General features: G+C 58.1%; 1 protein-coding gene and 1 long non-coding RNA gene across 5 annotated transcripts in view; one reads left to right on the top strand and one right to left on the bottom strand.

Annotated features, from left to right (window-relative positions):
* Positions 1 to 8925: 8925 nt before the first annotated feature.
* LIPE (lipase E, hormone sensitive type) lies at positions 8926 to 24262 on the bottom strand. Of its 4 annotated transcripts, none has more exons than XM_026482213.4 (10): positions 23706 to 24262; positions 16690 to 17225; positions 14540 to 14630; positions 14283 to 14428; positions 13883 to 14068; positions 13425 to 13719; positions 12426 to 12653; positions 12030 to 12206; positions 9553 to 9971; positions 8926 to 9223 (listed from the first exon to the last, which is right to left on the bottom strand). In XM_026482213.4, exons 1-10 carry the CDS (start codon positions 23821 to 23823, stop codon positions 9002 to 9004), a joined length of 2418 nt encoding a protein of 805 aa, XP_026337998.2. In that variant the 5' UTR covers positions 23824 to 24262; the 3' UTR covers positions 8926 to 9001. The 4 variants fall into 4 exon arrangements, with proteins under 4 accessions (XP_026337998.2, XP_057170400.1, XP_026337999.2 ...); XM_057314417.1 differs by having other exon boundaries at positions 24194 to 24218; XM_026482214.4 differs by lacking the exon at positions 23706 to 24262 and adding an exon at positions 18512 to 18619.
* LOC113243525 (uncharacterized) overlaps positions 15508 to 25621 on the top strand; it is a 76199-nt gene continuing 66085 nt past the window's right edge. The window contains exon 1 of the long non-coding RNA XR_008960150.1: positions 15508 to 16090. This is a non-coding gene — a long non-coding RNA (uncharacterized LOC113243525). The remainder of the gene's footprint in view (positions 16091 to 25621) is intronic.

Genomic DNA, 25621 nt, shown 5'->3' with positions numbered 1-25621 from the left:
GCTACAGTGCAAAGACCCAAAGAGAGGGAGGACAGAGAGACAGGGAGGGAATGGGGGACACAGAGACAGAAGGAGAGAGACCCAGACAGGAGAAAGAGAAGGGGATTCAGAGAGATGGACAGAGACAAAGACAGAAAGAGATGGAGAGAATGATGGCACTGTCTTCCCATTCGGGACCACTAGGCACATGGGGGGCAGTGTGTTTTGGGGGTGACTCATGCTGAAACCAAAGTAAATATACACAACTCACTCCACCTTCAAACTGGGAAGGGAGGAGGCTGGGAACCGGGAAGCTGTGGCTCTGGAGGGAGATGGATGTGGCCCTGGACTGGGGGGGGGGGTGGTATCTAACAGGGCAGATTGGGGGGTGGGGGCTGAACTCCTGGGTCTGAGGGAGGAGGGGCTGGGACTTCATCTGGGCCCCTAACAGAGGAGGGAGAGGGGCTCAGATTCTGGGTCTGAGGGAGGAGGCTGTAGACTCTTGGGTTAGGCTGGGCTGCAGCCCTGAGCCTGCAGGCAGGGGTCCTGGGATTTTTAACTGTGGGGCTCCTGAGGGGTGCAAGAGCGAGGGGCCTGGGGGCCTGAGTCACCTAAGTCTGCCCCCAGCAGGCCTGGCGGGGTTGGAAGTGACTCAGTGAGGGAAGCAGGATTAGAGCCGGGTGGGGTTTCCAGCATGGGTGTCACCCCAAAAATGTAGGAGGCGCTGGAAAATTGGGGTGTCACCTGCAAAGAAGGTGGTGGTGTCACCCCACGGGGAATGGGTATGGAGTGACGGCAGGTGGATCACCCTGCCCACCTGGGATCCCAGCTTTTCCCTCACCTCCTGATCCAACACATACCAGGACCCAAGCTTTGGTCTCCCAGCACCACCCAGATGGCTCACTGTCCTTGTCCCCAGACTGATGGGTGGTGCTTAGTGTTTTGCTGGTGCCTGTCCGTCTCTTGGTCCAGGAGGCTGAATGTCTGGGGAACATCTCTCCACTTCTGGTCTCGTGTCCCTGTGCCCCCATCTCTCCGTCTTTGCCTCGCCAGCTCTGTATCTCTTTCCTGACTTTGCCAGTCTGTTTCCAAGTTGCTCTGCTTCTCTGTCTCCCCATCTCTCAGTCTCTGTTCCCCCAAGCTGTGTGTCTCCTGCTCTCGTCCCGGGGTCTCTGCCTCCCATCCCCACGTCTCTATCTCCAGGCCTCTCTGCGGAGGCAGCCCCAGGGCCCCATCCCCCAGCTGGCTGGACCATGGACTGCAGGTGACTCAAGGTCAGTCATCTCCCGAGGACCCCAGGGCTCCCAGGATGACAACCCAAGTTGTCCTCAGGTTTCCTCTCCCCACTCTGACACAGCCTGGGGGCTGCAATTAGACAGCAGCTCATGTAGATGAGGAAATCGGGTGGGGAAGCTGTGAGGTGGCCTGCTTAGGGGTGAGGAGGAGGACAGGAGCAGGAAGAACAGGGGCCTGGGGGCTGACCAGTGGCCGTGGAGGTCTCCAGGCACCTGGCATCCATCCCCTCAATAGGGTTGTCGGATAAAATATAGGATGCCCAGTTAAATGTGAATTTTAGGTAAACAACACTTTTTTTTTTTAGCGTAAGTATATTCCATGCAATATTTGGGATATACTTATACAAAAAAGGTATTTGTTGTTCATCTGAAATTCACCTTTAACTGGGTGTCCTGTATTTTTATCTAACTCTGGAATCCTGCCTTTAAAGACAGAGGAGAGGAATCCAAGTCCCTGGCCCCTCTTTTTCCAGAACCCAGGATCCCAGGCCTCCAGCTCTTACTCCTCGGGACCTGAGAGTCCCGGTCCCGATCCCTGTCCTCTTCTCCCTTAGAATCCATGATTGGAGCACCCAACTCCTATTCCCTCCGAACCCAGGAGTTCAGGCTCCCAGCCCCTTTCTCTCCAGAATCCAAGCGTCCAGGTCAGGTCTGGGTCCAGTTGCCCAATGCGGGTTTCATAAGGCGGGTGGTGCCATCCACGGCCCTTGTGGAACCGGTCAGGCAGAGCGGACAAGTGAGGTTGCCCCTCTTCCCATCCTGAGCCTGCTGCTTCCTCGAGGGCCAGCCCAGTGGGGCTGGGAGCAGAACAGGAGCTCAGTGGAGTTCTGGGTGGGACACCGCATCTGGGTTTGGGTGTGTCATGTGTCTGCGTGTGGTGTATGCGTCTCTCTCTGGGTGCTGTGTGTCTCTGGGGGGTTGTCCCGATGTCGCTGTGTGTTCTGGGGGGTGACGTGGGGGGGTCTTTCTATTTGTGTGTCTCTTGCTTTTCTGAGAGTCTACCCACTGTGCATCTGTTCAGGTGTGGCCAGTCATCATGGTCCTATACCTCTGACTGGATGCAGGCAGGAGTGATTTACCGAATAGTAGCCTCGTGTGATGGGTTCCAGAGCCAGAAAACCTGGGTTCACAGTCTCACAGCCTCTTGCTGGCTGTGAACACTTCGGCCAATCACTAAGCAGGCCTGGACCTCAGTGTGTCCATTTGCAAAATGAGTGGTGGCAAATAGGGTGGTTGAGAGGATTCGACGAGTTAGTTCAGGCCAAGGGCTTAGAATTGCAGCTGGCACTCGGAAACGTTTTGTCTTTCTTTCTTTTTTAAAGATTTTATTTATTTATTTGAGAGAGAGAGCACAAGCAGGGGGAGTGGGAGAAGGAGAAGCAGGCTTCCCGCTGAGCAGGGAGCCCGATGCAGGACTCAATCCCAGGACCCTGGGATCATGACCTGAGCTGAAGGCAGATGCTTCACTGATTGAGCCACCCAGACGCCCCACGTTTTGTGTTTCTGCTGGTGATGAGGGCGAGACGCTGTTCTAGTTGCTGGAGATACAGTCAAGAACGAAACCAAGTCTGCTCGTGGTCCTGGCTGGGATTGAACGAGTGGCCTGCCCGTGGCTGGGCGTATAATTGCACGCCTGGGGTGTCTGATTTGCATGTGGAATGGGCTGTTTCTGTGCGTGTTGTCAGTAAGGGTGATTGTGTGATTGTGTGCTTATGTTTATGTTTGTGTTTGTAGGTGACTGCGCGTGGTGCACGTGACTCTCTGATTGTGTGGGTGCCAATGAAGACCCCACTCAGCAGGTATTGAGGGCACGTGTTCGATGTGATCTTGCATTTCTGGCTCCGAGATGCCAGGAGTGTGTCTGTATTTGGGGTCTTGAGAACCCCTCTCTCAGCTCCTCCTTTTCATGTCCCACAGGTGACCCTGGGAGGGTGATTCCTCCCAAAATGAACCTCCGTTTCTTCCTCCTCTTCTTCTTTTTTTAAGATTTATTTATTTATTTGAGGGGGGAAGGGGCAGAGGGAGAGGGAGAGAATCTCAAGTCGACTCCCAGCCGAGCAAGGAGCCCGTCACAGGGCTTAATCCCAGGACCCCAAGATCATGACCCGAGATGAAGTCAAGAGTCAGTTGCTCAGCTGACTGAGCCACCCGGGTGCCCCAAAGCCTCAGTTTCTTCTTATTGGGGATGGGGGGCCCTGTGGCCTCGGAAGAAACACCTGTGTGAAAGGGAAGGTGGGAGGAGGTGGGTGAGGCCAGGGAGAGGCTGAGGAATATGACGGGGCACAGAGAGATGGCAGGACGGGGACCGAGGAAGAGCTGCGTAGAGAGGTTTGTCCGTCCATCTGATATGCATTTGCTGAGCTCCTGCGATGTGCCAGGACCTCTGGTGGGCATTGGTTCAAGGTGTGGGGGAAAGCAGAGAGATCCAGAGAGATGCCGCAGGGTGGCCCACTCGTCTCCACGGTGGGCCGTAGTGACGGTTCTGAGTGATGGAGACGCAGCGGTGGAGAGGGACAGAGAGGACCCTGCCCCTCCCCAGTCCTTCCTGAGGCCCAATCTGTCCAGATGAAAGAACAGAGGCCGTGGGGGAAAGGCCCCTCCTAGGCTGGAGGCACCCCCATGAATCATTTTCTTTCTTTCTTTTTTTTAAGATTTTATTTATTTATTTGACAGAGAGAGAGAGAGACCGCCAGCGAGAAAGGGAACACAAGCAGGGGGAGTGGGAGAGGGAGAAGCAGGCTCCCAGCGGAAGAGCCTGATGTGGGGCTCGATCCCAGAATGCTGGGATCACGCCCTGAGCCAAAGGCAGAAGCTTAACAACTGTGCCACCCAGGCGCCCCCCATGAATCATTTTCTTATCACCTCCTAATAGGATAATGACACACTTGCCCCCTCCTAATCACTATTTTTGACCCCAACCAGGTCCAACGCCCACAGTGAGAAGAGTTGGACAAGTCTGATATTTTGAAATCAGGAGAGGAGATACTTGAAAGTCCCAGTCCAGGGTCCTTCTAACCCCAGGACCCAGGATTTGCAGGCCCCAGCCCCCCGTCCCACCCCAGGAGTCCTTGATTGCAGCCCCTCTCCTTTGTTTGCTCTCTACCTTTTCTAACCTCCCTGGGCCTGTCTTTATCTCTTTGTCTGTTTATCTTCCTCTGTGTTTTGTGTCTCTACTCTCTCTTTACATCTGCGTCTTGATTCTTCCTCACCGGGCATCAATTTTCTCACTGGTAAAATGGGGATTATAATAATCTGATCTCTTAGAACTGTAATGAGGAAGACATGCAATAATTATGTGAAATGCTTTGCATAGAACTGGGGCCACAGTCCACACCATACAAGAGAGCTCTATTATAATTATTGTTTTTAATATTTTAATCTCTCTTGGTATCAATGTTTTTCTCTTTGTCTCCATGTGAGTTTCAAGTCTCCTCCCGCTCTGGGTTCCCCTGGAAGACAGCACCCTGGCTTCCCTTTTCAGGGAGGTGGAGAGGGCACATAGAGGCCAGAGCTTCCCCCAAGCCTCCTCCTCTTCATCTCTATTCTAAGCCCCACCTTGCAGGACACAGAACTCTTGCCTGGGGACAAGGCCTGGCTCCAATCCCATAAATAGCCACATAAAATCTTAAACCTCAAATCCGTCATCCCTGGGCAGGCCAGTGACTCTTAGGAGTCCCCGTCCCTACACCCCGACCTTTCAGGTTCCCAACTCCCTCCCCGCCCTTCAAGATCCAACCATTCAGATGCTTCTCAGACCCTGAAATCTAGGTTCCTCTGTCCCTCCTCCCTCAGATCCCCAGTCCCGCCTCCCTCAGGACCAAGGAGTCCGGACTTCCTAAGTCCCCATCTTCCTTTAGGACGCAAGGATGAGGCCAGCGAGCAGCGCGAGCGGCCCGACACCACTTTAGAGGCGCTTCTGCAGTACACCGCGCACTCAGCTACCACCCCTCTGCGTCTTTCCAGAGGCGGGCCTGACCTGGGAGCTCGCCTCCGAAAGCTGGCTGTGATAAGCTATCCCTGACGTCAGTCACTATCTTCCAGCCAATAGACGCTCCGCCTCCTATCGCCCTGGGCCACTCGGGGCACGTTCCCTGGTAGGCGGAGCCCACGGCCTAAATCGGACAGCGATAGGCTCTGGGAGACGCCAGTCTCCCCTAGTCTCCGCCAGTCAGCCAATAGGCCGGGCACCTGCGGGGTGGGAATCCCACAGCGCACCGCAGAGGCTGGAGCGGCTCCGGAGGGAAACAGGTTCTGCGAGTCCGGTCCGGTAAGCGCTTTCCAGCACGCCCAGTACTGGGATTCTGGACACAGTTCGGAGGGGAAACGGCGAGGCTTGGTGGGGTTGAAGGCGGGGGCGGCCGCTTAGCCCGGGCGACCGCGCATTTTGCTTTGTGGGAGAAAAGGAGTCACAGACATTCATCTCTCCATTCCATTCCTCTCACCCTCAACCTGATGCTCGTCTGCTCTCACCCGGCCTGCACACCCGTCCGGCCTGCACACCCGTCCGTTCAGCCTCTCCTGCCCTCATTCTCTCTTCCCACTCACTGGCTTTCCCATTTCCTTCTGTTGCCACTCGCTCGCTCGCTTGCTCATCACACACTCAGCCACCTATAACTTAAACGTTTCCTGAGGCTCTCAGTGTGCCAGGCCTCGTGCTGGGCGAAGGTGGTGACCAAGATGAGTCAGGCCTAGGTCCTGCCCTCGAGGATCCCGGGTCAGATGGGAGGACAGACACGTTCATGGCAGGGGTGTGCCGAGGTGGGGGAGTCCCGGAGAGTCTTTTTGGCTTTGCTGGATCAGGAAAGGGTTTCCAGAGGAGGGGACATTGGCGCTGGATTCTGGAGGGGCAGGAGGTGCCAAGCAAAGGAGAAGAGCCTGTGGGAGGGTGTTTCAGCACAAGCAAAGAAAGGGAGGCATGTGGGACTGTTACTGTGTGTAGGTGCCCAAGAAGGAGGCCAGGCAGGTCCTTGCGGTGGGGTAGCTGTAAGGCTGGAAGAAGATGAAGAAGTGGGCAAAGCCAGCCTTGGCAGCTGGGACTTTGTCCTGGGGTGGGGTGGTAGTGGGGAGCCATGGAAGGGTTTAGAGCAGGGGAAGACCAGGTCAGAGCTGGAGCTGGAACTGGAGAAACGAGACTGGATGCCAGTAGCTGGAAGGTGACTTGGGCAGACACCCAGGCAGGAGGAGATGAAGTGTGGATTAGGTCGGAGGCTGAGGGGATAAGGCAGAGAGAGGTTCAGCAGGCAGAAACAATAGAATATGGGGGTTGATGGGCTATGGGATAAAGGGCTGTCCAGGACAAGACCCAGAGTTCTGGCCTGGGCTACAGGGGTACAGGAGCCATCCCTGAGATGGGGACAGGAAATAGGAGCAGGTTGGTGGGTGGATGACTGTTTTGGGAGAGATGAACAAGGGGTCCTGTGAGCTCAACAGGGGGAACAGGACCTTCAGGGAGAGTTCTGGGCTATGGCACCCTCCCCCATCACAGCCCTGGCTCAGAAGTCACTTAGTGGGTGAATGAGGGCCTCTGAGGTGAGGGTCCCCCTGTCCCCATCCCCTCAGGAAACTTTTCGTGTGCTTCTGCATCTTCAGTCTCTCCCGCTCTCCTTTCCTTCCCTGGCAGTATTAAAATGTGTTCTATCATTTCTAAACAACCCGCCCGCCCCCATCAAGCTCCCTTGAATGATTTCTCATCCCGTTTACAGCTGAAGACTTGTACCCACTGGCTAAATGCCTTACCTTCCACTCCCTCCTCAGCCCTCCATGTCTGGCTGCCCATATCCCATGGTCCTGCAGTGGCTCTGGACAAGGTCACCAAGGACCCACCTGCTCCCTGCTGAGGCGTGAGGATAACATTTCCATCCTCATCTGACCCCGACCACTCCTTCCCACCCGAAATCCCCTTTGCTTTATATCCTTTTGTTTCCTGGTTAGCTTCTTCCCTTTCTGGCTGCTCCTTAGAACCCTCCAGAACTGATTCCCCTTTTACGGTCCACCCCTTTCCTGGGGGTGGTGGCCCTCAGGGCTCTCTCTGTCCTGGCCCTCTGCTCATCCCACCTGCCCACTCTTCCTGGAAAGATTCTAGTCCCTTAGCTCCAGCCAGAAGTGAGTACCCAGCCTGCTCTCCTGCCCCCTGAATGTCTCCCTGGATTGCCTCACAAAGACCTTTTGATCTCTCCATGTGCAAAACAGCTCTCAGTATCCTGCCACCCACCTTGTACACACCAGAGCCTCTTCCCGGTAAAGACACAGCCTCACTGTCCACCTGCTCCCGTGCTAGCCCCAGTGCCATCTTCGTCCCCATCCGCTCTACCCTCAATAAGTACTGTTCAACCTCAGTTATGGTCTGTGTTCCTACTTCTTACCCTCATGGCCTCTGCCCCAGCTCAGGCCTTGTCTTCCCTTTCCCCAGCCTCCTCTGCCTCCAGGATTCCAGTCTTGCCCCTTTCAGTCCATTCTTCAATGTCTCAGCAGGCCCTTTCAGTGCTTTAGCTAATCCTGTCCCTCCCCTGCTTAAAGCCCTTCTGTGGCTCCCACTGCCCTCCAGCTACAGTCCAGATTACACTGCAGGCTCTTCAGGATCTGCTCTTGCTGACTGCTCCAGGCCCCTCAGGCCACTTCCCGCTTTGCATCTGACCTTCTGGCCAGGGAGAGGCTTTGATGACTGCCCAGTGGCTCTCACAACTTTGCATGTTTCTTTTGCCTAGCAAATTTAACGCTTATCCTTTAAGGGCAAGCTCAAAACACCTCCTCTGTGAAGCCCTCCTTGATTACCACAGATGGAACCTGGGAGCACTGTGACAGCCTGTGTCTGGGTCTCTCTGCCCACTCTCCTCAAGTCCTTTGAGGGCAGGCCCTGGATAGAAATCATCTCTTCTCCAAATCCAGGGCCTACAAAAGGCAAGACCTCAGAGTCTTTGTTGAGGGACTGAGTGACTGTCACAGCTGGCAGAGCTTGCGCTTCCAGTATCTGGGGTGACCAGTTTTGTTTCTGGTTTCCTGTTATTTCTGCTGCAGTTTTCAAGGGAGTTTGGGTTTTCTTTTCTGGGTGGGGGCTGGGGCTGAGTCTGCGAAGGGGAGTAGCTGAGAACCCAGAGCCCTCTGGCACGCCACCTGGACTAAGTCTGAAGGGGGAGGCGGTCCATGTTAGTAGGGGCGTCCAATCCGTCTGCACCCGAGAATCCGGGCCGGCAGTCCCCTTCTTCCTCAGGACCCAGAAGTTGGGCTCTCAGCTGTCTACTGCCAAGCTTCTCCGATCCCAGCAGCAGAGTCTGATACTGCCCCCTGGTGGGCGACACCCAACCCTAGTTGCAACAGGCCAAACTAATTAAATACTTTTATTTACAAAGGAACAAAAACAAACCGACTTGCAAGGTAGGGCCAGACCCCCCACCCTGCGGCGGTCCCAGCAGCAGTAGAAGGCAATGACGGAGTGCAGCTCCAGCTGTCTACGGAGACTGGTTGGTGTGTGCCCCCCACCCCTCAGGCCAGGGTCTCGGCTTTGGGCCCCCGCCCCGCCCCCCTGGCCGTCCTCCCACCTTAAGGCACAGCCTGCCCCTCCCGCCCGGCCCGAGGGAGGGGCCGGAGGGGGCCGGGAGCCCCTCGCGGGGGTCCCCGCCGCCTAACCCGGGGCGCATTCACCACGGAGGCCGGCTCAGATGGGAACAAGAGGCCTTTAGTGTCGCCCCCCGCAGCCCCATCTTCCCGCGCGGCCCGGCTCGGGCCGGGGTTCAGACCCGGGGCGCGGCGGGCGGGGCGGGCAGCGCGAGGATGAGACGGATGCACTCCACGCACTGCGCCGTGGCCTGCCGCGTCTCCCGGCACAGCGCCGCCAGGCTCAGGAAGCCGTGCGGCAGGTCCTCCACCACGCGCAGCGACACGGGCTTGCCCAGGCCGCGCAGCCGCCGCGCGAACATGACCGAGTCGTCCAGCATGGGGTCCAGCGCGCACGCCTGCGGGGCGGGACGGCGGGGGCGGGGCACGGGGCAGGGGCACAGGAGAGGGGGCGGGGAGTGGGAGAATGAGCCTCGGCCCAGCATCTCCGCCCCCCCTTCCCCTCTACCCGACTGCCCCCAGAGGAAATGGCAGCCCTGGTTTCCCTACAGCCCTCCCCTTGCCGGGCATTCCTTCCTGGTGGCACGCCTCTCCCTTCGGGCGGGCAGCCGGGCTACCTTACCGGCCCCCGCCCCGCTCTCTCGCGCCCGGGCGCTCTTCCCCAGGTGCACCTGCGCCCGCCCGCCCCTGCTCCCGGCCTGGCGCTCTGTGCCAGTCTGGCGCTCACCACAATGTGCACGGGCGGCAGGCTCTGTAGCATGCTGTCAGATGCCAGCAGCGGCGACATGAAGGGGTTCTTGACGATGGGCGAGGAGCAGAGGGGCATCCGGGTGGCGCCCTGGCTGGAGCGCCTGGGGTGGAAACCCTCAGGGAAGGCGGCCCGGGCGCCACAGCCTCGGTCCTTGGTGCTCAGCTCATCCCGGGCCTTAGCCTCGGGGGCGTCCTCTGGGCCAACTAAGAAGTTGACTTCGGAGGGCGTGGAGGGGCCAAGTGTCTCCGCAGACAGTGACAGCTCCGGGGTGTCTGACGTGTCAGAGCTGCCCTTTAGGCTCAGGTCACGTAGTGTCAGGCTCTTGAGGGAGTCCGTGCCCAGCGGGCCCTCAGGCTGGGCCAGGGCTGCCTCAGACACGCTGCGCCGCATTGGCTCTGCAAGAGGAGCAGGGTCAGGTGGCAGCCGGGGCCACAGATCAGCCTGGCTCTGTGGGCCGGTGAGTGAGTGGCTGGCAGGAAAGGTCAGGGGGAGGGCAGTGGCAGCCGGGGCCACAGATCAGCCTGGCTCTGTGGGCCGGTGAGTGAGTGGCTGGCAGGAAAGGTCAGGGGCAGGGCAGTGGCCCCTGCAGGAGGAGCTGCGTGCTAGGGCTGTGGAGGCTGAGTGTTCCCCCAGACTCCGTCCTTGGGGATGGGTGGGGAGCCCCAGGTGCCCCAGGCTCCAAAGGGGAGGTGGAAGGAGTCATGTGGTGGTGGAGGTGGGGTGTGTGTGGTCACCGGGAGGGTAAAATGCAAGTCAGTTTACCTCTGGGAGCCTCAGTTTCCTCCTCTGTACAAAGAGGGGATAAAAATAGTCCTTACCTCACAGGAGGTGGTGAGGACTCGGTGGGATGAGGTACTGCTCCCCCCTGGGAGGCCACACGCTATCCTCATGTTTTATTACTAGGCCTGGCGCCTTGTTCCAGCTGCCTCCCTGACCCCAGCACGAGGCCCAGCCAACCTGTGAGGGCCACTCAACACGGGGTGTGAGCAGTGGAGTAGTGAGCGGGCCCACGTGGCTTGAAAGGAGGCCGTGTTCACAGGGAGCTAGAGTCTTGGGAGCCTATTCGATTCCCAGGGATCCCGTACCTGCAGCCACATAGATCTGCTCCCCCCATTTCCTTCCTGTTTTTTAGTTTTATCCCTTCCCTTTGAGTGACCGGGCAAGCACGTGCCCTGCCGATGCCGAAGATGTGCTTTGGCCCGTGTGGACTGCCCACCTTGGCCTCTGCTCCATGAATCAGATCAGATCTGTGCTGCTTACCACTAGGGCCAGGACCCTGCCTTTTCCCGATATTTTTCTTTTTTAACTCGTCTTTATAAATCCACAAAGGCAATATGCAAGACCATGTGAGAAAAACTGCATACGTGCTGCGTGACCCCGAGGGTCACCGGAACGGAACCAGTGACGGGAGTCAAAGGGCGCAGCCTGTCAGGGGTGCCAGCATCTGCTAGGAGCACCTACTGGGTGCCGGGTCTGTGCTGGGTGCTTGGCACAAACAGTTGCATGAAGTCCTTACGACAACCTCATGAGGCAGGTCCTGTGACCATACTCATTTCGTGTGGGAGCAAAGCAAGGCTCACGGAGTACCTGGCCCCCATTACCCCGTAGGTTGCTAGACTGGCCTGTGTGCCTCTAGGGGCTGCACTTGTCACCTCTAACCTTTAGGGAAAGTCCCACTGTCCAATGGTCCAGGTTCAAATCCCCTTTAATTGTTTTTGTGTTTATTTGCATCCATTTGAATATCCTAAAATTTAAAAAGTTAAAGCAAGACACACTCAGTTGGAATAATTTTCTGAATAGGAATACTATCTACTTTTGACCATGCACTATTATTCAGAAAATACTGTTGGGTGTGCTGGAGATAGGAAATGAGTTGGCTGTACTTTAAAATCATTAAAATGTTAAAAAAAAAAATGGTGGGAAAAAAGAGATCCCTGGATGTGAGTGACTTTTGGCTACGAGAGGATCCTGCCTCCTGCCCGAGGCTTGGGAATCTCTTCCACGGACAGAGGTCTGTGCAGTCTGCTGATCTCCCCACCCTCAGGCTCCTAGGCCAGCCCCTGGAGTGGGGTATTATCCCCACGTGTCTGTTAAAAGTCTGAGAAGAATCTAGGAGGGCTGGACTCCCTGCTGAGGGCCCAAGGGATTTGAATGGCATTCTCAGGATCGAGTTATTTCCTGGGGTTCCTTTCTGGCATGGGCTGTTTGGAAGGCTAACTTATAGTTCCTGGCAGTTCTGAGATGACCTGGTGGACCAGAAGTCCTGGAAATTCTAGGATGTGGAGTGTCATGGAAAATCAAGGCTGTGTGGTAGTCCCCAGGAATAAATAGGGGTTAGAGCCAGAAGGTGATCTCTGCTTTCCTGAGCACCCTTGCCTCTCCCCAGGACTTTCGGTGGACCTGGCTGTCCCTGCTGTCTACCCCAAATGGGCGTGGGGGGGGGCTGCACTCACCTGCCGTGGGCACTGAGTTCGCGTGGGACTTGTGCCCACTCAGGTCCAGGAAGGAGTGGAGCCACGAGGAGGCGCCCACGCGGAGGTCTCGGAAGAGCAGGGCCGTGTCCCGCCGCACCAGCCCCATCATGCCCAGCGCCTTCTGGTCCGAGTCGGAGTGGTCCTCTGTCTCTCCACCTGTGGAGTATGGGTGGAGGGCTGAGGCCCAATCTCAATGCCTGGAACTTCAGGCCTCTGTGTCCCCGGGGACCCAAGAATATCTGATGGCTTCAGTGGGGACCAGCAGCCTCAGACTTCCCTTCCTGAGCCCCGGGAGACGGGGCGCTAGCCCCCGTCCCTGCAGGACTCCAGTGTCCAAGGCCTCCCCAGGGCCCCAGCTCTGTGTGGTGGCCTTACCAGCGTAGGCGCTGACACACTTGGTGAGCACGCTGAGGGGCAGCAGGGGGTCCATGAGGCTCAGAAGGCGGGAGGGAGAGGCGGTAGATTGTAGCATCGTGGCCGGGTAAGCTGCCATGATGCCATCTGGCACCCGCACCCCGTAGGCTGCTGCCCGGAGGGACACGGTGAAGCAGAGGTTCCCACCTGCGCTGTCCCCTGCGAGGCATATCCGTTCCCCTGTTGAACCTGGGTTGGAGGGGGCTTGGTCAGCCTGGCAGGGAGGAACTCTAGCTCTGAGCCAGGAGCACTGGACTCTCAGAGGTGGGGTATGGGGACCCCAACCCCAAGGTCTAGCCAAGTGCAATTTTAGATATTGGTAAACTGAGGCAGGGGCTTGGGGGGGGACAGTGATCAGGGGATCAGGCAGACTGAGGATGTGGAGGTCAGGAGGCTCTGGGAAGCTTGAGAGGCTAGAGGTCAGAAGCAAGGGGGACAGATGGTGGGAAAGGGGAGACCAGGGCCCATTTCGGGAGGGAGGGGCAGCTGAAGCCTGGAGATGGAAGGGCAGGGTTCAGCTGACCATACAAAAGAGCCACATCCCTGTGCCCTGGGGCACACCCCCACCTTGCCCTGTGCCTCTGAAGATGTCAGAAGCAGGAGGTCAGAGGAGCTGGAAAAATGGGCTGGAGCGTGGGCCAAGAGGCTGGCAGTGCAGGACGGGGGGGTGGAGAAATAGGAGGAGGAAAGAAGAGGTCAGAGGGGATGGAGATGTGGGGGGATGGGGTATCAGGGCTAGAGGAGGGGAGCAGGAAGCAGAAGGAGAAAGTGGTTGAGACAGAAGGTCTAGGGAGCAGTGGGGCAGGAGGGGGTGAACAGGTGGCAGAGAGCTGGGTGGTAGGAGATGGGAGGGGAGGCAGGGGAAGGGCCTGAGCAGATAAATGGCTCTCTCCCCGAGCAGTGCAGTATGGGGCGGGGGCAGGAGCAGGGAGTAGGTGACAGTGAGGGGCGGGGGCTCACCGAGGAGGGCACAGTGCTTGACAGCCCAGCAGTAAGCATAGAAGCACTCCTCCAGCGCACGGGGGAAGGGGGCCTCGGGGGCCAGGGAGTAGTCGATGGAGAGAATGGGGACGCCCAGCTCCTGGGCCCAGCTCTTGAGGTAGGGCTCATGGGATCTGGAGGTCTGGGCCACGAAGCCACCGCCATGGATGTGCACCACCAGGGACTGTGAGCGGGGCGCCTGCTGGGGGCGTGGCCGCAGGTCCAGGCTCCGGGGCCCCTCGGACTTCACCAGGCTGCTGAGCTCCTCACTGTCCTGGGGGGTGAGGGAGGAGGATGTGGGTGAGGCTGGGGCGGCCTGCCTGGGCCTCACCCCACCAAAGGGATGTGCTCAGAGAGACAGGATGGGGAGGGGGGCAGATGTAAGCAGTGACAGGTGGGAAGGGGGCTGTCATGCTCTTTGGCTCTGTATCTCCTACCTGTCCTTCACGTAGGTCATAGGAGATGAGCCTGACGAGGACCGGCCCGGGGCCCGAGTGGGCCAGGGGGGGTGAGATGGTGACCGTGAGCTTGGGGTCAGTAGTCAGCGGCATCTCAAAGGCCTCTGGTGGCAGACTGAGCAGGCGGCTTACCCTCACGGTAGCTGATGTCATGTTTGCTAGAGACTGGTGGGAGGGAACAGGAGGGGTGCTGGGGAGGAGCTGCTTGCAGCCCCTCATGCCTCCTCTCCCATCCCCACCCTCATCCTGTCTTTTCCATCACGTGCTGTCCCTGGGCCTGGAGCCCCGCTGAGGCCTGCTGTGACCTGGGATGGGTCTCTGGGCCCCAGTGTGCCCATCTTGTAACACTGGTGGGGCCTTCATGAGGCCCCCTGCTCACCGATAGCACCTCAATCTCAGTGATATTCCAGAAGGCTTTCCAGAAATGCACATCTAGGTTCTGTATGATCCGCTCAAACTCAGCCCCACGCAACTCTGGGTCGATGGCGAAGCGGCCGCTGGTGAAGAGGGAGCTGGCGGTCACACCTGGGGGTTGGGAGGGGTGTCAGGGAGCCCAGCAGGAGTGGGGACAGAGGGTGAAAGGAGGAGGGACAGGAAGGGAGGCGAGGCTGCAGGCAGGGTCTGGCCGGGACTCACCAAGGCCTGTTTCATTGCGCTTGTAGTGCTCCCCGAAGGACACGAGCCCGATGGAGATGGTCTGCAGGAATGGCCGGATGGCGGGCGTGAACTGTGGAGAGACGCCGCTGGGTCACCCGCTGCCCAGGAGGGACTGGAGGCAGGCAGGAGTGAGGGGCAGAGACGTGGTCTGGGGGGAGACGTGGTCATTCAGCAAACATTTAGTGGGCTCCTACTGTGTGCCAGGCACTGCTCTAGGCGACAGGAAGTAAATAAAGGCGTATGTTCAATGTTAAGGAATGCCTCAAGACCAGTGCTTTGAAAAAACCGGTAGGTGGAGGGGACACAGACTGAGGACTCAGGGTCAGGCTACTCAGATGGGTACCCGGGAGGGCGCTGGAGGAGGGATCTGGAGGAAGCGAGGGAAGGCTGCTCCCTGCAGAGGACATGGCAGGCGCAAAGGCTCTGAGGCAGCCTGTGCTTGGTGGGGATAACATGTATGGCTGGAGCAGAGTGAACAGGGCAATGGGGGCAGCAGCCAAGGTCAGAGAAGCAGAGGGGGCTCATGGAGGGCCTGAGGAATTTGGATGTATTCCAGATGAGGGTGGAGCCATAGAAGGCTGGGCGTAAGGTGATGCAGGGGTTTCCTGAAAGTCATCGAGGACAGAGATGAGGGACCAGCTCCTGGGTGGCAGGAAGATAGACAGGAGATGGTCAGAGACAGACAGGGCCAGCGATCTCGCAGCAGAAAGACAGCCAAATGGGAGGAGGAGGGAGGAGCCAGGCAGCTAAGAAAAGACAATGGGGAGACAAGATCGAAAAAAAAAACGATAGGAAGCCGGGCAAGGGGCCAGCAGTGTTCTTTTGTTCATTGAAGAAACAACAGGCCTGCATCCTACTGTGTGCTAGGCACTAGGCTTGGGGGTGGGGGGCGCTGACCTAGGGCCATACTCGGGCGGCTTCTGCGCTGTGGGGGCTGACATTTTATAGGGCCTAGCTGTCCTGTAGCACAGCAGCTGGGCCTCAGAGAATAGCTGTCAGGCATGACCTTGCCCCTGGCCAGGGGCCCAGTGGGCCGGAGAGCACAGTGGTGCCTGGCCATTTTGCCTGGAATGCTGGCTTGGGTGGCCCCAGGATCACTCTCCCGTGACTCCAAGGTTGTGGCTGGGACACGGGGAGGAGCCAGCTGGCTCAGCTGGGCTGATCAGTATTTGTGGGGGGTCAGCTTAGGTGAAGGAAGTTCCCAGGAACACCCAGGCTGGGTTGGTGAGGACAGGCTGCTCTGTGGGGAAGCGGGGAAGGAAGGCTGAGAGACTGCCAAGCCCACCTGTGGTGGGGGTGGCGCGGCCCCAGAGAGAATCTGAGGGGCTGCAGAGTCACACAGCTCCAGATACTCCTGTGGGGGGCTCCCCGATATGGCTGGGACCTGGGGGACCCAGCACTGACCTCACACAGGAGCACTTTGGGCCTCTGCTCTGAGCCCCAAGGACCCCCCCCCCCCAATTCTGAGTCTTCAGACCATTTTTGCTCGGAGTCCAAAGGCTCCCAGGCTGCCTTCCTCTCAGTGCTAAGGTAAGCGGTACCCCCCTGGGGGTGGCTGGGGTGGGGCCACCACCAGGTCTTCCTCATGGTCACCAACTCGGGATGTGCTCCTTGGCCTTCCCCATAGCCTGAAAATCCCGAGTCGAGAACTCCTTAGGTGAGCTGGAAAGCCCAGGCCGACCGGGGTCCTGACGAGAGCCCCTTGAGCCCCTGTAAAATGGAGCTAGCCCCCTCCCTCCTGCCCACACCTCCAGTGGGGCTGACTAAATGGGGTGTGCTCTTATAAAGAGGCCTTTAAGAACAATACTAACCGCCCTCCTGAGGGGTCTCAAATGATTTCGGGGGCCAGACAGGTCACTGCAAAGAGTGGACGAATCTCTGAGTATAGAATAATAGACAGCCGTGGGGATCCTGGCGCAAAGAGCTGCGCACCTTAACGGTTCCTTATTGCACGGTGGAATGGACTCCGGGGACCCAAGTTTGAGACCCCGCCCTGTGCAGCCGTCTGGGCCCTAGATGGCTTCCCCTTTCTGAATCTGCCGTCTCCGGAGTCCGGTGATACTGTGGTAATCCTACCATGCTGTCGGCACCTTCACTGTGGGTCCGGAGGAGCGGGGCAGGGGGCTCACCTGGAAGCCCAGACAGCGGCCGTAGAAGCAGCCCTTATGCAGGGTGACGTACTCGCGCAGGAACTCAGCGATGAGCCCCTCGTCACCCTCGAAGAAGAGTCCCCCGGGCCGGTTGGTGGCCAGCAGGCGCTGGGCATAGTAGGCTAGGGCACGGAGCTGGGTGAGGGCGGCCAGGTAGGCCTCGAGTTCCGCCAGGTTGTGGCTGGTGCGGAAGAAGATGCTCCGGCGGTTGGAGGACACGTAGCGGGATTTGTGCAGCAGGTGCGCCAGGCAGCAGCGGGCCGTATGCACCAGGCTGCGGTACCCGTTGGCCGGTGTCTCGGCGTCCAGGTCGAAGAGGTGCGCCACGCTCAGCAGGCGGCCCAGGGCCGGCTCCAGCCCCAGCGCCTGCTCCCGAATCCCCGCAAAGACGCCCGACAGCCGTCGTGCTGTCTCCCCGGGGCCCTGGCTCGAGAAGAAGGCCATGTTGTCTTCCGCCAGGGTCACCAGCGACTGTGTCATCGTGCGCAGGTCCATGCTGTGTGTGAGCCGCAAGGCTGCAGGCGAGCGGGGAGCCCCTGTTAGGCAGGGTGGGACCCAAGGGTGGAGTCTAGGGCCCCATCCCCTTCCTTTTTCAGACCCAGGAGTCCAGGCCCCAAACCCCTGTTCTCCCTGCTGTCTCCTACGTGGGACTCCTCTTGGTTTCCTAGCTCCACGCCTCTCTTACAACCCCGGAGTCTATCCACTCCTCTGGTTCCTTCTGGGGACCTAAGAATTCAGGTAGCCGTCTCCACTTGCTCTCTTGGGGCCCAAGACTCTGAGGTTCTCTGAGAGGTGTGGAGCCCAGCTAGGTCCCCCCTCTCTCAGGACCCAGGTATTCAGGCCCCCATCCCACCTCCTTCTCAGACCCAAGGGCATCACCCATAGGCCCTTCCTCTCCACCAGCATTTGGGAGAGCTCAGCCCTCAGCCCACCCATTCCCGTCTACCTGGTGGTGTCCCAGGACCCTGGTCGCAAGCCCAATGCTCTTCCTGAATCCAATTAATAATACTAGCCTTACTTAAAACTGAGGAGTCAATCCTACCCCCTCCTGGTCCCTTGAATCTAGCTATGGAACCCCCTCTAAGCTCCAGCTGCCTCCCTGTTCCTCTGTGGGATCCCCACAAGTCAGTCCCACTGCTCCCCAGCTGGGTGCCCTGGCCTTCGGGCCTCGCCACTTGGCTTAGATTGAATGGGCCAGCCCCACTCCCCTGCCTGGAACAGCTGTCCTCTTCTCTTCCATTAGCCTTGAGCTTGCTCTATGCCAGACCTGCGCTAAGAACTTTCTGTGTGTTTCCTCATTTAGTGCTTGCTCACCCCAAGAACCAGACTGTCTCCATTCACGTTTCGACTGTTATCGGTAGCATCCCCATTTTATAGGAGAACTGAGAGGCTCACAGGTGTTCAGTAAGGAGCTGAAGCTTGCATTGGAAGTGGCAGCACAGAATTTGAACCCAGATCTCTGGGTCCAGAGACATCACTTAAACGCTGGTCTCCCTCCCAGGGCTCTGGAAGCTGGGCCTCTAGCTGTGGCCCTCCAAAACTTGCCCTGGACTAATCCTGACTCCCCACACTTCAGGGTCCCTGGTGATCTTCCCTCCGGGATCCTGTACTGTCACCCAGGCCCTGGACAAGCTACTGTTGCCCCCCTTGGTGGTCTCGAGACGGTGCCCTCTGCTCCAGAGACTCTTCCCTCCTGAAGCCCACTCAGGATTTTGCCTGGCTTCTGCCTCATCCCCTCCCTTCCAGGACCTGGAGTTTTAAAGCGCGGCCATTCCTGTCTCTCAGCAGACAGTGCACTCACCCCTCCCAGACCTCTTCTGAGCTCCCCCAGGCTGAGCTGCAGGCTGGACTAGGACTGAGTGTGGCCAGTGCCAGCAACGGCCTGGGGCGATAAATCCGCTGGGAGGGGCAGAGCCTGCCCAGGGTGTGGCCAGCCGCTCCACCTCCCACCCAGAAAGGACAGGGAAACCATGTGCTGTAAACACAGCAGGGAGCCCAACTCCCCGCCCCTCTGCTGGTTCCCAGGCCCGGCTCAAATGGGAGTCCTTGTTCCAGGCTCCTCTGCCTTAGAACCCAGAGTCCGGGCCCCAGCCCCTTCTTCCTTTGGATTCAGGAGTCCAGACACTCAACCCCCTCAATAATTAGAAACTGAGGTATCTAGTGTGCCAACCCTCTTCTCTCTTAGGAGCCAGGAGTCTTAGCCTCAGTGCTGAACAAACTGTCTGTTCTCATCCAGCCCGACCACCCTCCCTCTCCCCAGGGTGGATTTCAGGGAGCAAAGGCCCAGTGATCTCAGCTCCTGTCCCCCAGGCTGGCCCTGGCACAGCCGGCCCCAGCTGTTGGCGGAGGCGGGGAGAGAGAGGGTAGCCAGCCCTGCCTGTCCCTCCTGAGAGGACAAAAGCCGATTAAGGGTGGTGCCGAGCTCAGCTAGGGGTTCTGAGCCCCACGTCCTACTGTGTGGTGTTCCCATACTGGGCACCCTCCACTTACCCTTCACAGGCCATCCTGCTGTGACTATCCACCCCAGCTCACAGATGGGAAACTGAAGCTCCAAGAAACACTTTACCTCTGTTATTCCATGTGCTCCTTACCTCACCAGCTCTTTCTCACCCTTCAGGCCTCGGCTTGTCACCTCCACAAAAAGGCCCTCCTTAACTACTCTTCCCCGCCTAAGACACACACCCCCATCATTACTTGCTGCCATCATACTTGTGTTTCTTCCTAGAATTTTCCACACTTGCAATTAGATGCCTTCATTTACATGTTTGTTGTTTGTCTACCCCCAGGGACGGAACCAGACTTCACGGAGCCGTGAAGCTGGCATGTGTACAGGCGGAACTCTTTAGGAAAAAGGATATAAAATCACAAATACAAACGTAGGCACAGGGCTTTGGGAGGCGTCTGCACAAACGAGAGGCCCTGAAGTCATTTGCTTGGCTGTAGGTGAATCCTCTGTCTCTCCTTTTTTTTCTTTTTAAGATTTATTTATTTATTTGAGAGAGAGTGAGAGAGCATGAGTGGAAGGGGCAGAGGGAGAGAATCTCCATCAGACTCCCTGCTGAGTGGGGAGCTGGGATGGGGGCTTGATATTATGACCCTGAGATCATGACCTGAGCCGAAACCAAGAGTCAGATACTTAAAAGACTGCACCACCCAGGCACCCCCATTTCTCCTCTTTGATTTTATGCCCCCTAAGGCAGGGGGTGGCCCTAAGACTCACCATGGGGTCTGGCACGTAGTAGGTGCTCAGCAAAAATTTGAAGACAGAAAGTGTGAAGAGTCAGAGTGGGGTCAGAAGCAGGTGGATGGGAGCTTGGGAAGGGACCACCCTCCCCAGGGCAGAGAAACAGATGAACAGAGAGAGGCGTCTGGAGACAGCGTTAAACTTCATGGCCAGGTGAGCCTGGATGGGCCTGGATGAGCAGCGGTCAGGAAGAGGCTGAATCCCAGGCCTTCATGATTCCAGGGCCCTGCCCTTTGCCCTGTTCTAGGCAGCTCCCTGGGGGCTGAGATGGGTGGAGCTGGGAGAAAGGGATATTGAGGTTGCCAGAAACTTGCCAAGAATCTCAGGCAGAGGGCACGGGGGCAGAGGCAGGCGCCCAAGGCCCGTGGGCCACAACTGGGGTAGAGGTGGGACGGAGGGGTCCTGCTGCCTGGCACCAGCCCTTTGCCCTAAAGAGCCACAGGACAGCTGGAGTCAGCCTGGATTCTGGCCTCTGGGGACTGAGCAGGGGTGAGAAGGGAAGGAGGCTCAGGGAGGAAGGGCCAGGTCTGAGGCCTGGGAGGGGCTAGGGCTTTTGAAGGGGAGAGGCCTGCAGGGCAGATGCTGGCGGGGGGGGGGAGCAGCGAGTGTAGCCCGCTCTGTGAGTGTGTCTGCTGCCCTAGTGACCCTGCGTGCCAGGCACTGTTCTGTACACGGAGTAACTCATTTCATCCTCTCCAGAGCCCAAGGGGTGGGGACTGTCATCGCCCCTTTTGGTGGCAGAGAAAAGTGAGTTGCAGAGGAGGACAGGCCTGACCACGGTCACAGGGCCGGCAAGGATGGCTCAGCTAGTCTCTGCAGTGTTTTTGCAGTGTGTGTGTGTGTGCGCGCACGCCTCCTTCTCCCTGTCAGGTCTCAGCTGGCCGCTTTCTGGGTGGTCAGGTCTGAGTGTCTTGGCGACTCATGCACAACGTACGTATGTACGTGGGTACATGTCATGCCTCGTGTTTGCCTGGCCTGTTTGTTGGGGGGGGGGTGACATTTTTCCCCCAATCTGTGCGTTTGTATGTTTCTCCGTATGTCTGAAGGCATGTGTGTATGTATGTGTCACAGCCCCTGTGAGTGTATCTGTGTCTGTGTTCTTCTTGGCCTATGAGATTGCACGGGCGTGTGTTTGTGTATGTATGGACGTATACACCCATTGTGTGCATCTGGGTGTGTGTGTGTGGCCACTTCCCACTCCCACCCAATGCATCACAAAGTTCTGTCCACTCTGGCCCTGCAGAAACCTCTGGAATCTGGTCCTTCTCCCATCTCCACTGACCACTCATCTAGATGATTGTAACAAGTCTTTATGTGTCTCTGATTTTGCCTCCTTCAATCTCTTTTTCACATAGCAACCAGAGGATTTTTCTAGAACTTCAGTCTGGTCACACACTCCTAAACCTGCAACACCTCCACCCTTGCTCTCTGGATGAAGCCCCAAATCCTGGACATGGCCTCTCAAACCAGGTGCTATCTGGGCCCCCTGCCCACCCAGACCCCTCCCTCTTCCCTCCCTTGCCCAGCTCCCTCTGTGCTGTAATGAGCCACTTCCTTGGGCCTCAAGGTCTCTGCCCGCACTGTCCCCTTTGCCTCCCTGCCCCCCCCCCCCCCCGGCCCTGCAGTCAACATTTGCTCATCCTTGGGTCCAATGTCACCTTCCTGAGAAGCCTCCCTCTTAACATTTTCTCAGGACTTTTCCTCTTGAATTTGCCCCAGTTTACATTTATATCTGATTTGTGGGATTATTTGATTGATGTCTGTGTCCCCAGCTCAAACCCAGCTTCACCACTGAGAGTCCAGGCCTGACACACGTAAATGTTCAGTGAATGCCCGCTGAATGAATCTGTGTGACTGGAGCTTTCTGGGTCCATAATCAACGTGGGGGCACACAGCAGTTTTGAGTTCACACACCCCTGCCCTCAGGAGGCTGGGATGGCCATCTCTCTGCCCTCACTGGCCAGGTAAGGAAGCCCAGGGGGCCTTGCTCCCTCAGAGCCTCAGCGTCGTCATCTCGGAAGTGGGGTGATCGTAATGATGCTAGAGTCATGGGCTCCTGGCAAGATCAAACTGATGGCTAGGACTGCTCCAGCCAGCCTGGACGTCCTCAGGGCAGGGCCAGGGTCTGATTCACCCTGCTGGGGCGTGGTACCAGGGCAGAGCCTCAGGAAATGACTGGTGGATCTCAGAGCTTAGTGGAATGAGCCTTTGTGAGTAGGTGGGCCCTCGGGTTTGTGGGTAGGACTGGCTCAGCCCTGTGCAAGACACCCCACCCAAGAGGATTCTGACTCCTCACGACACCCCTAAGGGCAGCATGATTATTATTATCCCGTGTTACAGTTTATACATTCCTTTACTTACTAATTCAATAAATATCTGAGTGCCTCTGTGCCTGACATATCAGGCTATGAAAATGTGGGGTAAACAAGGCAGACACGGTCCCCTTTTAGGGAACTCACTACTTAATGCGGAGTAACCGTAATCATAACCTCCACCCCTCAGGCAGACTTGCTGTGTGCCAGTGTCCAATGTGCTACACTCATTCAAACCTCACAACAGCCCTACGAGTCAGGGAGTCCTATCATTGTGCCCATTTTACAGCTCAGAAAGTTCAGACAGGAAAAGAAGAAGACTGTTGCCCAGTGTACCACAGTTTATGATCCCAGGAACCAGGCCACCAACGCCCACGTTCTTAACTTTGGTCTGTACTGCCTCTGGGCACACTGTCTTGCTTGTGAGGCTGTGCCTGGTAGTGTGACAGTGAAGGCCCTCGGGTCCCAGCCCGAGCTCCCAGCCTGTCTGAGTCTGCACGTGTGCATGCTTAGCCAATTCCAGTTCTGTCTTTGGCTAATGATGTTGCCTAAGGCAGAGAGAACAATGGGCTTGGGGTCTCTAGGGCCTGGGGGCTGCATCAGTTTCTTTCCTTCACAGGAGCTTCCCATAGGTCCTCACTTGGCTTCACAAATACTCATCACCTAGCAAGAATTTACTGTGTGTACCCCCTGGGGCTTGCAGCATCTCTGCTGGTCTCTCAGTCTTCCTCCAGCTTGTTGAAATCTGTAAATAATGTGACACCTTAGGAACCCAGTTGACAGCCCTCTCTTCTTTGCACCAGGGAGGGTGTGGTGGTCTGAAGCCTACCCAGGGCCAGGGCCCCCTAGTCCTAAAAAGAGTGGGGGTCAGGAAGTTAGGCCCCAGTAGTGCTGGGCTGAAGCAGGTGGGCTGACAAGGAACGGAGAATGGACTATTTTGAGTCATACTGGCCCTGGGGCATTTTCCACTACGAGGAACCCCTTCCTCCTACCTTTTCCTGACAGTGAATGCCCTCTAAACTTCCTCTTTGAGCAACAGTTTCTAAACCTCTCTATTATCCTCTCATGAGTGCTGGGGCCCTGAAGACCGGCGCTTGAACCATTTCCCTGGTAGGAACCACTGAGGCCAGGAATTGCCCCACGGTCACCCAGCGAGTTGCCGGAGCCGGACTGGGAACCCTAGTATCAGAGACTCGCATTCAGGACACTTCCCAAGTCGCTACTGGGGCGTCCAGTAGTCTCTATGCTGAGGGTAATATTCCACTCTCACGTCGCCCATTCTCACAATGGATCACCCCCGCACCCCCTCGCAGGGCGGCAATGGGCCAGCCCACGGGCTCCCCCACTTCTCGCGGCAGTGGGTCCCTCCACTCAGTCCCCAGTTCCGCGAAGAACGTCCAAGGTTCCTTCCGTTTTGCTGCCGGCCCCCGCGCGCTCACCTTTGGTTTTGCTTTTTCGCCACCGCCGGCGGCTACGACTCTTGGACCCTTCTTTGGCCCTCTTCGAGGCCAGGGCCCCATCGGCCCTGGCGGCCCCGCTTCCCCAGCCAGACTCCATCAATTCTCCGCGGTCCCCACGCAGGGGCCGATTCCAGCCGCCGGGCCCCGCGGGGAGAGCCAATCCTCGCCGCACACCGCCACCGGGCCCCCATACCACCCAATCCTCGGCTTGCGCCTCTCTGGGTCCCGCCCTCTGAGCAATCCGAGCCTCACTCCACTGCCGGGTCCCGCCCCCAAACCTAGGGGCCTGAAGCCTGGCTCCGCCCCCTCGCACGCTTTAAAGGGCCCGTGACCAACGAAAATGCAGCCCTGGAGGCGGCCAAAAGTGTCCTGCGGACAGGACTAATGGGGAGTCCCGCGGGGGTCACCCCAGAAGGGAAGCCTCGATCTTCTCACGTGCAGGCTCTCAGCCTCGCTTTCCCACTCACCTTCCCAAGTAGGGATCCCCTAGAACGCGCCCCGGCCCTCCTGCTGGAAGGGGAAAGCGGGGCGCCTCTGAGACTCCGCCTGGGGTGGGCGGGGTGGGCCAGGTCCTCCGGCAATTCAAAGCCGGGGCGGGGCGACAGCACTGGAGGCGTGGCCGTTGGAGAAGGAAGCCCCGCCTTCTTCCTGACTTATATGTCCTATTGCTCTCTTTCTCGGGGTTCTTTTCTCTGCCTTCTCTCTCTCCCAGAGAATGGAAGGGCGGGGGAAGGAGAATGCTCGGCGCCTGCGCACTAGCCCGAAGCCGCGGATCGGCCAGCAGAGACCGAAGGTAGAGGACCTGGCGCGTGCCCGGGAAAAGGCGCGAAACGGAAGCAGCTCGAGGCTCGCGCATGCGCACACGGTCAACTGCCCAGGGGGCGCTGGAGGAGAAGCTACCGCGTTGGTGTGTGGAGCGCGTTCCTTGAGACTGGGTTCTGGAGCCTAGAGAAACAGCTCTTCATCCTCAGCGCCAGAAAACGCAGACCTCAAACCCTCCCTTTCCATCCCGCCCCTCGTCCCTTCCCTCCTAAAGCACAGGAGCAGCCCTGGCTCTGAGAGAAACCATTACTGCCTTCTCAGTCATGACAGAGATGGCCCAGCCCTTCCGGGAGGCACAGGCCTCTGAGCCGAGGCCACCGTTGCCGGCCCTTCGGACGACCAGGCGGTACGGGAGCCTTCAGCTTCTTGATTAGGGCTGCCTTGCCTCCCCTCAGGCTGCTTCAACAAGTAGCCCCTCATTCCATGGATGGGACTTTGCGTGCCCCCTTCTGCCTGAGCGCCGTGGAGCTGGAGCCTGCCTCCCAGGGGCACCATTGCCTGCGTCAGCGGAGTCCCGGGCCCGGCCCCCTCTGACACTGCTCCCCGCAACTCTCCCTTCGTCCAGCCTCCACCTTGCCCGAGACCTCGGCAGACCCCGCAGCCCCTCTCCCACGCCCCACGCCACCCTTCCTGAGAACTCAACCCCAAGGCCACCGAGCCTGGCTGGACTGGGGGCCGCCTGGCAGAGGAGCAAGTGCCTCCCTGTCCGCCCGGGGCGACCTGGAGAGCTCAGGGATCCCTGAGGTCCGATTTTCCACCTAGTGGGGATGGAAACGCCACGAGGGTAAGGGTCTACGTGTAGCACCAGGTGGCTGGTGCCTAAAGCAGAGGGCGCCCCAGGGCTGTGAGTTTGGGGACCGATGGGTGAATACTGGTGGGGGGGGAGGGAAGTGGGGGTGGCAGCTACTTTATTTCCTGGCCCCTAGCCCAGAGCCCTGCCCCACTTCTGTCTGATTTCCCCCAAATCCTCTGTGGGGAGGCAGTTGGTGCCAGGAAGAAGGCACAGCCTGGCTCTGTGACTCCCGATATCTGCCCTGCCTCCTGCAAGGCCTTTACATCTCCCCGCCTCAGCT

This window comes from Ursus arctos, unplaced genomic scaffold, assembly GCF_023065955.2.
Source record: "Ursus arctos isolate Adak ecotype North America unplaced genomic scaffold, UrsArc2.0 scaffold_19, whole genome shotgun sequence".
NCBI lineage: Eukaryota > Metazoa > Chordata > Mammalia > Carnivora > Ursidae > Ursus > Ursus arctos.
This window is presented reverse-complemented; position numbering and strand designations above follow the sequence as displayed.

Bases quoted from the DNA above. Each gene is read 5' to 3' on its own strand.
- LIPE (XM_026482213.4), bottom strand. From the start codon at position 23,823: ATGGAGTCTGGCTGGGGAAGCGGGGCCGCCAGGGCCGATGGGGCCCTG. The intron at 17,226-23,705 runs GTGAGCGCGCGG...GCTCGCCTGCAG, and splicing joins GCGAAAAAGCAAAACCAAAG to CCTTGCGGCTCACACACAGC. The intron at 12,207-12,425 runs GTAAGGCCACCA...CATACTCCACAG, and splicing joins GTGTGTCAGCGCCTACGCTG to GTGGAGAGACAGAGGACCAC.